At 33.0% G+C, this 17,787-nt stretch overlaps 1 protein-coding gene across 1 annotated transcript in view; it reads left to right on the forward strand.

Moving 5' to 3' along the window:
- Positions 1–17,787, forward strand: part of GRID2 (glutamate ionotropic receptor delta type subunit 2) — a 1,435,943-nt gene that overhangs the window by 827,910 nt on the left and 590,246 nt on the right. Inside the window, exons 5-6 of the mRNA XM_053608318.1 lie at positions 6,456–6,509; positions 14,247–14,420. Coding sequence (XP_053464293.1) covers positions 6,456–6,509; positions 14,247–14,420 — 228 coding nt within the window. The remainder of the gene's footprint in view (positions 1–6,455; positions 6,510–14,246; positions 14,421–17,787) is intronic.

The raw sequence follows: 17,787 nt of genomic DNA on the forward strand, positions 1-17,787 counted from the left end.
ATTGTTTAGTCAATTAACTTGTCCTCTGCATTCTCAGGACTGTTTCGCATTTATTACCAGTGACATACACACTCTGGCAGTGCTATTGAATTCCTTGCTTTGGATTGTCTTATATTTAGCACATCTAAAGATTTAAGAGTGAATGATGGAAGACAGAGTGATAAATTATAGAGCTTTTCTAAAGATTCAGAAGTTCTGAAGTTCCTGCCAGTGACAGATGGTCTGTCCTTACTCATTGCTTGTCTTCCTGGCAGGACTTGATTTTATTTTTCCTTTTCCTCTCAATCCCTGTACAAGAAGCTTAGCTTCTTGGGAGGTGAAATAGTTTCATTTGCTATAATTACATGATTACATATTAAAGTGATATCAACTCTGTATGAACATGTACTATCCTCTTTTTAGATTATTAACATACATTTATACAATGATAAAAGAGAATTATGGGGTAAGAGAAAGAGGAGAAACAGATTATCAAGGGAAATCCACATTTCCATGCCTCCTACCATTTCCATAACCAAATACACTGGAGTCACCATTGGATACGTTTTCTTACTGATTTGCTACATTCTTTTCATAGCCCAAACATAACACGACCCTTTAAAATAACGTTTCTTAGGGCGGCACCTGTGGCTCAAATGAGTAGGGTGCTGGCCCCGTATGCCGGAGGTGGCAGGTTCAAACCCAGCCCTGGCCAAAACTGCAAAAAATAAATAAATAAATAAAAATAAATAATGTTTCTTATTCATTGTGGTGATAAATATTATTTTCAATACCCTTAATAGTAATATTTTATAAACAATCTAAAACATTTTAAAATTGTTGTTTAAAAAGTGCCAGTTTATTAATTTCTAAAATATTTTTAAGAATCCACACAGTGGGAAGAAACACAAACAACTGTAAATAAGAAGTGATTGGATGTGAAATAGGTTCCAACTGGGAAAAAAAGGCAAATGTTAGTCCAATTGCTTAATTCCCTTCATAGATTTCAAACATGTTCGCTTCTAAAGTAAGAGATGTGTTACTTAGGTAAGGAAAGTGGGGAAAGGACATAATTTTTCTGTGAAAATAAATATAAAAATTTTAAACATTCTAGGACATCTTAACGTAATTTCTAAAATTCAGAAGTAACTCAGTCCTCCACATTATTTATGTCACTAGGTTGATACAGCCTTATACAGGCTTACATGTTGTCAAGTGGAAAGGGATTAATATGACTAAGAAATATAAAAATAATTAGATGAATCAACTTGGGATTTACAATACTTAGTTTTCTTTTGTTATCTACAGAAAGAACTCAGAGTTTCTTTTTATTTAATATGTCTCTCCTAGGAATGTTCATTATAGATTAGCTCAATTTGATATGCGAGAAGCATAAAAAACCTTATCACTTTTTTCTTGTTTCTTTTTTAAAATTCTACTTCTGCTACAAGTTTTAACCTCTCTCAATATGTATGTGTGAGTATGTGTGTGCCTGTGTGTCTCATTACTGTACCCACACTAGTCATCTAAGTGCAAGAACTCAAAGCCTGGTGGGTTTCCAAGGTCCAGGTTATTGACCTCCCAATGATCTTTTTATGTCTCTTACTAAATTCTCCTTCCATTACTGATACCAGTTACTTTTTTAATCAGTGGCTTCTTAACATTCCCACTTTCAGTAACATTCAATTACAAAAAATCAGAGAACTCACACTAGCTTATTGGTTATGCATGAAGATATTAACCTAGACCTAAGGAAATTTTAGCTCTCTTTCAGTGAACATTTTCTCAAGTAATAAATGGAAGCATTAACTTTCTTTGTAGAACATTATAACCAAAAAATTTCCAACTTCTTTCAAACATGATGTTATAATAATATGGGGATTTTAGTTTAATTTAAGTATATATATATATAGATATACGATTAAAAAGATAAAACATACCTATCTTTTCATTCTTTAGTGCCTTTTTTAGCGTAATTTTTCTTCTCCAAAGAAAAATGTGTTTTTTTAAAAAAAAAGTCCTGCATATTCAGTATTCATGATTTCAAGTGTGTTAAGATTGGGAAAAGGTACATAGCTGATATTAATAAAAATGCTTACCATTAAATAAGATGGGCTGGATAATTGAACTACTCAACAAATAGACCTAAAGTGTAATTTCCCGATATGACAGAGGCTTATTGCATGTCAACCCAGGACCACCGCAGAAAGTAGGGGAGAGAAACTGCTCCAGGCGTAAGAGATAGTCTGCTTCCCACAGTCCTCTGGTTGTGACGTCACTATCCCAGGACCCTGGACGAGAGAGAGAGAGCAGACACAAGCATCTGTGAGGTTTTAGAGCAGGTCTGGAAGTGGCATACATCACTTCTGCTCACAGTCTATCAGCTAAAATGCATCCACGTGCCCTGTAGTTCCACCCTACAGTGGAGAATGGGAAATGTGACCTAGTTAAGTGTCCTGGTAGGAGGAGAAAATTGATTTTATAATCACTCTGTGGTTTCTACCCATGAATCCTCAATTTTGCTCAAAAATTAACATGAATTCAAGCTATTATGCAGCTAATACTGGTTAATTGCTCTGATAAACTTTGTATCCACTCATTTGTTTATAGGGAAGGGTATTTTTAATTGTATGAAGTAGCATAAATTTAGAGAAGATTGAGACTAATAATTTGAGAATGGTCAGTCTCTCAGAGACATGGTAGAGTTTGAAAGCCTGCTAGAGGTTTCCATGCAACCTTTCTTTAAAACGTACGTGGAGACATACGGACGAACTTCACTTACCCATACTGAGGGTTCACAGATACCTGGTGCCCACCCTTAGTAAAGACCCCCCCCCAGCATAGAACATGAAGAATAAATGATTTATTTATTTAACTGCAATATTGCAAATCAAGTTTTGCTTATAACAAATTTATACTGCTGAAGGATCCTGTATGTTAATACTCACCAAAGACAGGGAGACGAGATCATCGCCCTGCCCACCTAACTAAAGACAAGCTGCGCAATGAGTAGAATTGTGGCTTCAGACGCGACATTTGCCTTTTTTCTCTATTGAAACACAAAAACAAGCTCTGTGCTCAATACCATTTTGTATTTTTGCCTGAAAGTTTATTTCAAGAGGAAGAGTATGAGTGATGAGTACATGTGATGGTCTAGAATAGATAAATTACCAATAAATGGCCATCGTGACTGTTTCCTTCTCCTTAGTTTGTAAGTGCTAGTACACAAGACAACTTTTCCCTTAACAATTGTTAAAGGAGATCCACAGTGCTCATAGATTAAATTTTGCTTCATTCAGTCACGTGGTACAGATTACCTACACGAAGACGATTTAACTGAATTGAGTCATCACGCTACCATTTTAAACTATGCTGCCTATATCTTGACGTTAAATCTTTGTTTCTCTGAATTCTTCCTGTTTCCATGTTTTATATGTGTTTTTCTCCGTGTTTCACATACGTCTCTTCATTTTGTTCATAAATCTACTTTCTTTATAGTATGTGAGTCTCTAGTTTGTAGTCAAATTCTAGCTGAGTTTCTACTTATTTTCTAACATTTTTCATTATTGATGATTTTTCTCAAAGATGATTGAATTAAAATCCTCAGAATTTAGAAATAAGGGTTACAATTAGTGGTATAACTGAAAACTGCCACGGGCCATGTTATTTACATTCAGTTTCACCCATATGTTGAACATTCTAAGACACATCACATCGGTCCCTGTGACTTTACTGAGTTGTGTAAATATTGCATTATTATAGAATTGAGGATATCTTACCTATTTTTAAGTTTTATAATTATCATTTTTTGTGGTTAATAATTTTTTTTTAATAATTTTTTTATTTTTTTATTGTTGGGGATTCACTTGGAGTACAAAGAACCAGGTTACATTGATTATATTTGTTAGATAAAGTCCCTTTTATAATTGTGTCCCACCCCCAAAATATTATCATTTGTATGAAATTTATACCAAAATTTAAAAAAACAAAGATTCTACAAATAATTATATATTTGGAGAAAATATTAAACCACGTAACAAATATATTTCCAATTATTTTTTAGGATTCAGCATACCTTTGACAGGCGTTGTCAGTAAGACAAAGAATAGCCACCAGAATGCAATTCTCATGTTATAACAACTCCTTGCTAGGTATTAGAAAACATCTTCCTTTCAAATCCAATCTTTGAGTGTTGTCACTAAAAATAATACAATAATCCCTTACAAAACAGTCTCATCTGTTATACACCTATGGCCTGAATCATATGAACATGCCTTAGAATATGAATTATAAGATTTGACAGAATAGAAACCATGGTGGAAAAGCTAACTCCACTCCTCACCCACACACGCACATACACACACACCCCTGAGGCTTACTTTTTTGGCCAAAGATTTAACGTCAAGATATAAGCTGAGAATCATTTAGAAAAATATATCCAATGTTAGTCAACCAAGATTGCTACCCATATATTGTTTGCTCTTTGTTTTACATAAGTTTTATTTCCTATTATATTATGTGCAATCTAAAAGCTACTAAAGTTTCCTGCCCATATATTAATGCTAATATGATGTTTATTGATTTTAGTATGTTATACTCAAATAGTTTTAAAAATAAGATCTTATTAAAATGTACATGACAAAGATTTTTGAGAGAACATAGAGCAGTTTACTTGGTCGAGATAGTAGCGAGATATACACAGGGAAATATCCAAAGATAAGATTAAGTTAGAGGCAGACTATAGAGACCTATAGACTTAAATATTTTTTTTAATTGTTAAATCATAGCTGTGTACATTAGTGCAATCAAGAGGTACCATGTGCTGGTTTCATATACAATCTGAAATATTCTCATCAAACTGTTCAACGTAGCCTTCATGGCATTTTCTTAGTTATTGTATGTAGACATTTGTATTCTGCATTTAGTAAGTTTCACCTGTACCCATTCTAAGATGCACCGTAGGTGTGACCCCACCCTCCACCTCAACTTCCCCACTCCCTTCCCCTCCCTTGGCCCTTTCCCCATATTCTTGTGCTATAGTTGGGTTATAGCCTTCATGTGAAAGCTATAATTTATCTTCATAGTAGGGCCGAGTACACTGGATACTTTTTCTTCCATTCTTGAGATACTTTGCTAAGAAGAATATGTTCCAGCTCCATCCATGTAAACATGAAAGAGGTAAAGTTCCATCTTTCTTTAAGGCTGCATAATATTCCATGGTATACATGTACCACAATTTGCTAGTCCATTTGTGGGTCGATGGGCACTTGGCTTCTTCCATGACTTAGCAATTATGAATTGGGCTGCAATAAACATGCTGGTACAGATGTCTTTGTTATATTGCAATTTTTGGTCTTCTGGATATATACCTAGTAAAGGAATTATAGGATCGAATGGCAGGTCTATTTTTACGTCTGTAAGTATTCTCCAAACATCCTTCCAGAAGGAACGTATTAGTGTGCATTCCCACCAGCAGTGTAGAAGTGTGCCCTTTTCTCCACATCCACGCCAACATCTCTGGTTTGGGGATTTTGTTATGTGGACTACTCTTACTGGGGTTAGGTGATATCTCAAGGTAGTTTTGATTTGCATTTCTCTGATGATTAAGGATGATGAGCTTTTTTTCATGTGTTTATAGATCGTGCGTCTGTCTTCTTTAGAGAAGTTTCTCTTCAAGTGCTTTGCCCACCCTGAGATGGGATCACTTGTTCTTTTCTTGCTAATAAGACTTTTGAGTTCTCTGTGGATTCTGGTTATTAAACCTTTATCGGAGGTATAACCAGCAAATATTTTCTCCCATTCTGAGGGCTGTCTGCTTGCTTTACTTACTACGTTCTTGGCTATGCAGATGCTTTTTAGTTTGATCAGGTCCCAGTAATGTATTTTTGATACTGCTTCAATTGCCTGGGGAGTCCTCCTCATAAAATTTTCACCCAGGCTGATTCCTTCAAGAGTTTTCCCTTCACTTTCTTTAAGTATTTTCATAGTTTCTAGACTTAAATATTTTTATTAAGTAGATAATAAAAAAGTCATCAAAGTTTATTTACAATAAGGATGTGATGTGAGATTTGAACTCCATATTGGTCTAGTCACAAAACTGTATTTTGTGTGTGTGTCTATATATGTATGTATGTGTCTGGTTTTCAAGTTGTTTCTCCCATACCACACCCCACTGATGAAATATATATATATTAAGGATTATATATTATACATACATATAATTTATATTTGAAACCTGGTTTTCTGGGCTTTTGGTGAATTACATTTTCAAGTTTAATTGGAATGTCTGCAATACATCTACATGTCAAATACAAATGCTTCCATGGTGTTTTACTAATAATTTTCCACCCTCGATTGAATAACAGAATCCTTCTAACATGTAATTCATTTTTTCTCATTTGCAAAGTATGTCCATTTAGTTTGGTTTGTTTTGCATGATTAATTTTGACTGACAGCTGCTTTGTTTTCTATTCTAGGTTGTGGAGACTAATTTGGTAGCTTTTGACTGTCACTGGATCATTATAAATGAGGTAAAGTCAACTGCACTGTATCACCACCTCTGTTGTTCTGTTTTGATATATATCATCGCAGCTTTTTCTACAGCCTCAAATTTTTAACAGGAGAGAGAAAAGAAAGTAAACTTTAGCTCACTGAGTGAATGCTGTTAAATAAAAATAGAATGAAGCATTTGAAAAAAATATAAAGGGCTTTATGTGAATGAAATAAATGGAGAAATTCTTCCCTACTGAGTATCTTTTAGCTTTTTTTGTTTGACACATACTGCCTTCTTAAGACATCATCTTTATCATAAGTAGTGTTCTTTTTTTGTAAGTAAAGTGAATTCCTCCCAGAACTTTCATATCCACCCCCCTTACATGAGGATTGAATAGTTCAGCATATGAGTATGAATAAACAGAGAACAGATTTTTCCCTTTTTATAAAGAAGTACAACTGTTTTAGAATCTATAGACTTGTCAAATTCTTGATTTTTGCAAAGATAATATACAAGATTAAAATATATTATAGCCCAGAGGCCTGTGAAGTCAGTTGCTCTATTTGCACCTGCTAATCGGAAATGGAAAGGACAATGAGCAGATCAGTTGAGACGAGGCATGCGATCAGATGGATTTGTCTTTGACAAGACACAGAATTCAATTCTTTGTGAATAAAGTCGTTGCTTTATTGATTTACAGAGTTTGACAATTAAGTTTGTGAACTCATCCTAGAAAAAAGTCCTACATACCACATTGCTGGATATCACTACACTCACCAGATGGCCAAGGGGGGCACTTCAGAAGTGACCATAGTGATACCAAATACAAATTATAGAATAATAAGATTTGTTTTATGGACAAAAGAATATTTGGGGTAAGAATTCTGCTTTTTCAATCAGCAAGATAGATCTGAGTGTGAAATTTGTCAGCTCTGTTACTATGGATATAATCTTCCTATGCCTCAGTTTATTAGTTTGTATAATAAGTATAATACTATTTACTTGACAAGTTCATAAGGAAAGTTACATGACATATTATGCAGTGCTCTTAACACAGGCCTGATGGATGATATTCAGTCAATGGAGCTGAAAAAATGGTATCACATTAAAGTTCACAGATCACTTTTTCATACATTATTTTGTGGAATACTATGCATTATTCTATGAAGCACTGCAGAAATAAGATACTCAGGGGGTAAATGATTTGCCTCACCTTACACAGATAAGTAAAAATAATTTTCAGTTTCAAGTTGCTTGTCCGATACCACACCTCACTGATGAAATGGTTCTTTTTAGCTCAGTGTAAAACCACTGAAAACATCTTACAAATCTGTTTTTGGTCAACTAAACTTAACTTCCGGTTTATATGTTATGTGACTGTATTTCTCATGTCAAATTAAGGTCTGTTTCTCTGAAATACCCATTGGCAATATGTATGTGTGAGATCAGCTTTTCCATAAATTTCTGATAACTTCTAATTTTTCTAATACTTCTTGATTTTCCATCTAGAATAACAAGACATCAGGATAGAGGGAAGGACAAAAGGAGGGGAACTTAGCAAGCCTTCATGATAACTTTGCAAATTAGATATTTTCATTTCAACTTTTCTGTAAGGAAACTAAGCTTCAGAGAAATTAAGCAATTCAGCAAATATTATACAACTAGTAGGTGCTGGTAAGGGTTTAAAATTTAGTCCTTTTGAGTGTAATGGTTTGGTTGGTTTTATTTTTCGATAATTACCCTTAGGGTTTACATCTTTGAAATCTCTACTACCTTAGCTGTAATTTTCAGTAGCCATTTATCCCAGTAGTTTTTGTCATTGGTTTAACATTTTCCAATCCAATTCTTCTGCCGTTGACATATTCCCCAGCTTTTATTTATTTGGAAGTGGGAAAGAGGTTGGTGGATTATTTGTAATTATTCTACAGTTTTAAAAGAGAAAAGCATAGGTATGAACTCACCCGATGACTTTATTACCTATTTTAGGTTACATGGAGTAATTCAATTGTTTTTGTCTGACATAGGATCAGAACGGGTTTTAATTATTTTCTAGATTACTTTTTTGATAATAGAGATTTCTGCTAATCCCTTGTTTTTATCTCATATCCCAGTTATGACAGAGAAGACACCACACAGATTTCTCGATGGAAAACAATCAGGAGTCATTTTACTCATTCATGTCAATAGAGCTGATAGGAAAATAAAGTGATGTCTTGCCTCTTTAGACACATAGATTAACCAAAACATATTAGTATTTACAATCATTAATAGAAATGGCTATTTACAATCATTAAATAGAAATGGCTATTCCCTTCTGATTCTGTATAAGATTTCACAAGGAACCTGTGAATATATTTTTTTTTTTTGTAATTTACCTTCTGCAACCATACCTGAACCTTAAAATTATCAATCCGAGTAGAGCTACCCAGGACACCACAGTCATTAACTCACTGTTGAGTAGCCAACAGGTTCTTTGAAAGAAATTGCTCTTTCATATTACGTGAGCATAGCCTGAATAGACTAGCATGTATTTCATTAGTGACCAATAGCATGGAAAGAATAATAAACATGTATACTTTATTGTATTTTTCATAAGCATTATGACTCATTTTGATAGATCTGAGTGTGAAATTTTATTTTTTTAATTATTAAGAAGGAAAATATTCTCTTTAAATGGACTCTCCATAACTTGGGCTATTATTTTGCGAGATAAAACACCTATGTAAACAAAGCAATCTAACTGGTAAATAACTCAATAAATGTTAAAAGTATAGAAAATGATATAGAAGAACTCAGTAATATCTGATCTTTCAAACTGAGGTTTTCTATTCGCAATTGTCGCAGCTTCACCTTTACCGTCCCTGAAACCCTGATTTCTCTAGGCCTTGAGCAAAGGTGTAATTTCTCTTGGGCAGAACAATACTGCCTACTCCCTGAAAAATTATAGTGTTTATAACCTATACCATTTACATTGCTTATTGCTTTTATCTGAATTAGGTTAGAACTCAGAGAATGAGACTGTTTTCTGTATTTTAAACCTTTAAAAAAAATTATCAGCCAGTATATCAGAAGTCACTACTCTTTCACCTGATTGCATTCAGTCATCCAATTCTCTCTAAAACACACCTCGGGAAAAGTGATTCTCATTCTTTTCTTACTCACTTTTCATTTACATGGTTGTCTATACAAATTTATAATGGATAAGACATAATTTACCTTAGTTTCTATAAAAGACGCAGCATGGATTCCTCAAATTCGCTAGGGAGGCAATAAACTCAAAATATAACAACAACAAATCCAACAACATGTAAATACTCATTTTGACTGAAAATGGAGAACATGAATCTGTGTCGTTTGGTTTGTACAGCTTTGTTTTGTTGCTAATTTTAAAATGGGGTGCAAACATTTATATAATATTGCACCAGTAGTTTTTTAGAGAGGTACTATAAATCAAAGTTAGCATAGTGCATCGTGATACAAGTTAATACAGATACTTAAAAAACGTTTTTCTATTTATTAAATGTACTATAATGAGAGGCTGTACTAGCTGATACAGTGCAATCGATCATATGTTAGGACTTGTTAATAGTATTTATCTTCTTGCAATCAGTGGATCCAGCTCAGAATAGCCTTTCCATATAAGTGTTGTTATCTCTTCAGGGCCCTGACACAGATGGCCTTCCACTTTTATTTAAATTTTACAAAAGTTAATAGAAAGAAGTACACTATTTAGAGCTGCAAGAAGCATAATGCTTTATGTACCCTTCCATTCTCTGATAACACAGAATCTGACTTTTGGTGTCCTATGGAGATTTCACTAACTTCTTATTTAAATACTCAAAGCCATTATGCTTTTAATTATTACTGAGTATTGCACTTAAAAAGGAAGTTATCACTTTGGGCTTTTTTGTTGTTGTTTTGAGATTAATAAAGCCTATACGTGTGATAGATGTTTTTCAATGTTTTCTAATTTAGTGTTAATTGAACTGCTCACTACTAACCTGTATAGCAGAAAGTAATCATTCTGTTCCTCTTCCTGTTGGTAGACAACCTACAGTTGATTTTGTTCCATTTTGTTGATATAATTGTCTCAATGTTAAATTTTATGGGTGCATCAAAGGGTCATCTTTGCTAAACCATGAACAATAAAAACAAATGAGAAAAAAAACACAACTGTTGCATCTATACCACATAGTAACTAATAAATCTCGTTACTAAAAGTCTGCTTTAATCAAAATTGTTTAACACTTTTAAAGCCTTCCTGTGTAAAATTAAAATTTCAGAGATCAATCTTGAAAAGATGGTTTGGTAAAAAACCTTGCCATTTATTCATTCATTCATTATATTTTTGTTTATCAACACTTATTGAAGATGAGCCAGAAACTTTGTAAAAGAATGGGGGAAAAGGGTAAAATGATGGAAAAAGGGGAAATAAGAAAGAAATTCTTTTTTTTTTTTTTTTGGCCGAGGCTAGGTTTGAACCCACCACCTCTGGCATATGGGATTGGCGCCCTACTCTGTTGAGCCACAGGCGCCACCCAGAAACAAATTCTTTAAAATTATTATTTTTTAGTCTAAATTGGCATCTGACCTAATATATTTTAAATATTTTCTTCCCCTAGATTTTATTAATTTAAGCCTAAAGCTGATATACTACAAATATTCAGGAATGACTCAATTTTTTTAAGAGATTTGTTCTAGAAAGTGGCCACTTCGGGGATGTGATTTTCTACCCAGCAGATACTGTAGCTTTTCCTTTTCTTCTTTGGTTCTTACACAGATCAGGATTAAGCTTACATTAAATTATCAAAGCAAAGTGAATAAGAATATTTTAGTGAACATATTGACTTAATTCCTAATAATTTTTAATTATCCAGGTAAATTGGATGATTATCTGTTTTGGGAAAAACAGATTTTATGCTTTTCTTCTAAAGAAGTAAAAAGAAAAATCAGGCATCCAAATATATATTTGTTTTTTATTACCTATCAATTCTACTTTTGTAAATAAACACAATCAAATAAGGAATATCAGAAGGACAAAGAGGGAAAATAATTTTATAATTCAGGTTCTTTAATTTCTTTAAAGCTTCAGAATTCTGGAGATTAGCATATTTGGTAGTACTGGGACTCAGGAGAATGAGCACTTGTTTGGTAAACTAGTTCTTCATGTGATTAATTTAAAAAATCTGACAGTCTAGACATTATTTTAAAAATTCAGATCATTAGAAAATATAGATCCTAATAGATCGCCTAATAGTTTCACATTTTAATACAGAAGTTACTTATTAATTTGTTTCAGTTAAAAGAATGTCTTTATAGATTAGGTGATCACCTTGGTGTTTATATAACACTGCATCTGCCACCCTTGAAATAATACCTTTTGCAATGTGAGCATTATAGTTCTGCAATATCAAGTATCTGCACATTGAAGTTTTCATATCGCCATCAAACTTCCTGAGATCAAGTGTCAAAACTAAAATTATAAGTGAATTTTGAGACCGACAATTTCATTCAGAATGGAAGATTCGTTTCTCCCACAAAATGACTTTTTTCCCCTACCCAATATAATGATATATTGGGCAAATTATACTCAATTCACATTGGTAATTCTTCAGGTATACTTTAAGCTGCTGAGATGCCTGAGAACATTAACCTTGGAACCTCTGATAGATACCCATACTTTCTATGGGTTTCTATTATCCTCTCACAGGCCTGTCTCATGAAAGATGACTTTATTATTCCTTGTAGAATCTTCAGGAAATTATATGCTGATGTAATATATCCTTATAGTTTTAATTTCTGTCATTCATAAATATTACTCTAATTCCTATAAGGAAATATGGATATCTTACACAATTCTTCAGAGAGCATATTTTTGATAACATTCATACATTCATCCTATGACTAGAATATTTTGAATAAAGATCTTGGAATCTCCCTGGTTCTTTATATAATGAAAATAGACTGTGACTGATCCAAAATGTCTTTTAGTGGAAAGTGAGGTAATAGCTATAGTAGTTAGTATTTTGCTTAACATATAGCAGGCACTTATTACCTGCAAATTTGTATACTACTATGCTGATTTGTAGAGATGGTGAGGTTAATAAATTTTAGTATCACTGAAGAAAAAGTGACCACATATATAATAAGATTTACTTAATATTATGAGAAAAGTAATATAATTTCTCCATTGCCTTTTAAATGAAAGTTCCTGTCTGCACAGTACAGAATTTTTTTTTAATGGAAAGACATTGATTAGCAATTTTAATATTAATTCACTTTAAAAGGTATCTGATTAAAGTTAGAGCTTAAAATGGAGTTGACAGGATACTGTTTAATTCTTCTTTGTGAGTGGATGACAGAGAATTAAAAAGCAACCTTTCTTTGCCAGGCAGAATTTCTGGTGACCAGTGAAATGACACAGACTAAAGGAAAAAGACTGCATTTTAAATGGAGAAAAATCATTTTTTATGGTACATTAAGAAGTGATTAATCACCTAGGAATCCAGGATATTACCCTGGATCCAACGGATAGCAGATGTTATTTTATTTTCAGAAACTATTTTATGAAGATCAAAAATGAAAGATAATATTTTAATCTAATACATGCTACAAGAATACTCAGTTCAGTAAGACAAAAAAGAAAATTTACACCTTGTGAATTACTTTTGTTCTTTCACTTTTCTAGAATTCCTCTGATCCAAAGTAAGAAATGCTTATTGCAGCCCACAGTGTATCTTGTGTCAAATCTTTTGTTTCTGTTGTTTTAAGACTATATTCAAACCCGTACTATGTTAATAACACAGCCCTCATTGAAAGGTCACAAATGGATATTCTGAAGCACAACTGCTTTACTAAAGATTATCATAAAACTGAAATTATTTTGATTGTTTTTACTTTCATTCCATTCAGAACAGATGCATGTTATTAAAATATTATTTTATTCTTATTTCTACATCCATGATTAAATATACATCTGGAGTTGGGGAGAGAAGTAAGTCGCAATTATACTTCTGTGAGTTTCGCAAATACTGTAATAGGCAAAACTAAATTCATTTAGATAAAGAACTCTGGGTTTCCTCCTTCACTCTTCCTGATTCTGACTGTATTAAACTAATTTTTCATTTTTATGTAGACCACAGTTGCCAAGATGTACACAATTATGTACTAACTTCTTTATCTAAAATTTAGTGAGTGCTTTATTTAATCTGGTTTTTACCAAGAGAAACATATAACTTAACTCTAATAGTTGTAAGAAATAATTATAAAAGTCTTAAAAGCAGTATCTCTTGTTGCTCTATTTATTTTCATCATTTAAAAGCCTAATTTTTCAGTGCTAAGAAAAATATATATTACTCTCAAATTGCATCTGTCTTGTAGATGTTCAAAGATACTTGAAATCCATTCATGAATAATAAAATGGCACAGCAACTTATTTTGTGACTTTTTAAATGTTTTGATCACACCTTTTTTCTAAAGTGTTCAACATAATACCCTATAAACTTATTAATAAACCATACTTAAGTCAATTGCTCTGTTTAAAATTGTTTTGGCACTAACACATATCACTTAAAGCACAGGCTGGAACTACCAATGAGTTGAGCATTTTAAAGAAAGTGTACTTCTTTTATTCAGAAATGAGCTAAGCGTTAAGCCAACATATTACAGTAACAGAATCCCTAACATTTCCAGATCACAGCTCATAAATGGTTTTGTGTTTCTCTTACTGTATTAAAGTATTTCTAATTCTTCCGATTCTTATCTTATCTTATAGGAAATAAATGATGTGGATGTACAGGAACTTGTAAGAAGGTCAATTGGAAGGTTAACGATTATTCGGCAGACATTTCCAGTCCCCCAGAATATAAGTCAGCGATGTTTCCGTGGCAACCATCGAATCTCTTCAACACTGTGCGATCCAAAGGATCCGTTTGCTCAGAATATGGAGGTAGAATCTAAATGCTGGTGTATTTCCCCCAGGTGGTTTGTTGGACGATTGCAAAGAGAGCTTTTTGAACTGCCTTGGCTTCAGAATTATGTGTACTGTCATTTCTGAACAATGTATTCTGATGGGAAGAAAGTGCTAAGAATTTCTGTCTTTATCCCTTTTTATTTCATTATAAACCATATCTACTTGTTTAGTAAGTAAGGAGTATTGTCTTCTAAACAAGTAGATCCATTGCATTTTCCATAGGAGAATTGGTAATTGATACTCCTAATTCCAAACTCCAAAGCTAATGAATTTATTTGACTTTTCTAGCACAAAAGATGTTTATTTTTTTTAAATTAGTCTCCAGTTTGAATAACTTCAACAACAACAACAAAAACTACTTAGAAATGCAAAAGTGTTACATAGTCATATCCAACGCTGATGGGATGTAGCTGGAAACTTCTCCATCCATAATACAACAAAGAATTTGGAAGTAAATGAATTAAATCAAATCAGCAAAACAGAGAACACCGAATCCCACAGCTTACTCGTAAGGATACCCTTTAAATACTCACTCGAAGCCAATGTCTTTTTTTCTGAGGAAAATCCTATCAGATGTTTTTTTCTTTGCACTGGAGATCTCTAAGTCAATCTGAAGGGGGTGTTAAGAAAGGCAGGCACACTGACAGCAGCAAGGAGCCGTAGCTACGCTCACTCGCCAGGCAAGAGACAAAGAAAGAATCAGATACAGCAACTCAACACAGATATCCTATCCTTGTAGGACTTTTCCTGTAAAAACAAATCTGTTATAAAACAGTTTCTAAACATATCTTGCACATATTATTTAATATTTCAACAATAACTCTGAGATGCAAGTAAAGCTAAAGTCATGGCCAGTTTTAGAAGTCAGGAAAACTGATATATTTTAGAAACCTATCTTTAAAGTGTTCACTACGGAAAACATTTTAGTACTAAGAGATGTTTAGTTTTAACAGTTCATCTCCACTAATACGAGATAAATAAGACGATTCTACAAAACTACCTTTTTGAAAAATAGCTCACATTCTCTCTATCTTTAGTCACCTTTGAATATTTTTAGATGAATTATCATTCATCCAATCTTTTATTAATTTTTTTTTTGTTTCAGAATGTTGAGGGTACCCAAGTTTCATGCTTTGTTTACATACTCTGTTGTAGTACAATTAAGTGGAAGTTATACGATCGTTTCAATCATTGTAATGAACAGCCTGGCTCCAGCATCCTTGCCCTGGAACTTTCTGTTCTCTGCTGGACTGTGAGCTCCTTTACAAATAGGCCCCTTCCAGGATCTGACATCATAAGAATGTACTCATCTATCATTTTCTCCATCATATCCACCACTGTGCTCTGAACCTTTTTGAATATTGGTAGATTTGAGCATAGTTAAAGAGAAGGCCACAGTTAAAGTAAGCCACTCTGATGCTTTGGCAAGGCCTTTTGAAACTTTAGTAACACCTTATAAGGGCTCCTCTTTACAAATTAACTGGTCATGAGTATAGTTGATGTAAAAATGATAGAATTCTAAGTGGAGTAAAGCATGAAGTAATTTTGATTGAAAAAATAATGAAATATTAAGGGCAGTTTCTGTCAAAAGAAGTAGCAGGATAAGAAGTGCAAACTTAGGAAAAATTATTGACTGTGTCCTTGATGGAAAGTAGAAAGTAGTGTAGCACATGCATCAAACAACATAGTCTTTCTATTTCACGTGATGAGGCCCTTGATATCAGGAAACAAATATTTATCTCTGTATTTCCAAGTTTATCTGAAGGATTAAGGCTGTGCCTTCTCCTTAAATGCTTTCCTTTTTATTCTCTCCAAACCCACAAATGAAAGAAAACAGAACAACCACTTTTTCTTTAAGGATTTGTTTACTTCCTTCTAATATGTGATGGAATTTGACTATTTAATAAACAAAAGGAAAATTGACAAAAACTTCTTTGTGTGATGATTTATATAATTAAGACTCTGAATACAGGGTTCTCGAATTGAAAATGTTCCACCAAAAATGGAACAATTGATGTATAGCCTCATCTTGGTGAAATGTTTTTTTCACCAAAATTAGAGAAAAACTAATTAGATTAAATTTTGGTCAACAGGATACACTGACTGATAATTTAGGAAGGAGGTGCCTAAGAGAAGTAATTTTCTCAACATAAAGTCTGTTAAACAATGCAACACTTGTAGAATTCAGAAGGGTGAAATTAAAATGGTTTTACAAACAAACAAGTGTACAAATATGACTCAAGTCGACTTTCAAAATAGAAACCTACTTATAAATCAAAATAGGTAAAGGTAAAAAAGAGGGTACAATGAGCCTGTCTAGAAATCTAGGCTGTCACCTAGTTTAATGTTCATAGAAAGGAAAAGAAAATTCAGAAAATGTAGAAAAAATGTCTCACACATCTTTCATTTCGTGCTAGGAAGATTAAAAACTCAGAATTATCTGAAGTTGTAAAATACATATTAAAGGACACCTTTTCATTAGAAAATAGAGTTTTTAGCAACATCTGAAACAAGAAGGAAATGACCCATTTATTGCTCGATAATACAAATGTTAGCTTGGCTGGTAAGAGATAGAAAATGGAAGCATTCAAGTCCTTTTGGTTCTATTTTCACCATCTAAGGGTAATAGTCTTTAATTGGAAGGGTTAGAGTAAAAGTCATTAGAAGAAAGTAAACTACTGGTTGAAAGGAACAGGGGTTTGGAGATAGTAAGATCACGCCTGTGCAATTTCGATTAGGCCAGACAAATAATTGCTCAGAATAGTCAAAGGACCAGCAGATGTGATTACCAAGTTAATAGTATAGAAATACTAGAGAAATATGTAGGGAGAGAACCGAAGTACAAGAGATTGGCATACTGCACCAGTTTTCAAAATGAAGAAGACAAGACTGTGACAGTCCGACTTAGTATATTAAATGTTAATGTTTAGATAAGCTATAGACTATAGTATTAAATAAATGGTTTGAGGTACTTCAAATAATACAATAGAACATGCTTAAGAACAAATGTTGACTGACAAACTAGAATTTTATCAATAGCTTCTTTACATTAGAAGAATGTCATAAAGCCATATATTTTATATCAATTTTTATATGGTGTTTGACAAATTTTCTGATGAAATCCTTGGCAAATGTATTGAAAAATCAAGACAGAATGATGCCACTTGAACATTTTCACTAAAGTATTCCTCAGAGCAAAAGATAGTGAACACTCTGTTTTCAGACAGGGAAGAAAAATTCAAAATATTTTGTCTCGTTATTACCTTTAAAAACTATAATGTGTGTTATCATAACATTAAAAGTGGTGTTTTAAGCTATTTTTCTCCACATCTTCAAAAAAATT

Source organism: Nycticebus coucang, chromosome 1 (genome assembly GCF_027406575.1).
Source record: "Nycticebus coucang isolate mNycCou1 chromosome 1, mNycCou1.pri, whole genome shotgun sequence".
Classification (NCBI taxonomy): Eukaryota; Metazoa; Chordata; class Mammalia; order Primates; family Lorisidae; genus Nycticebus; species Nycticebus coucang.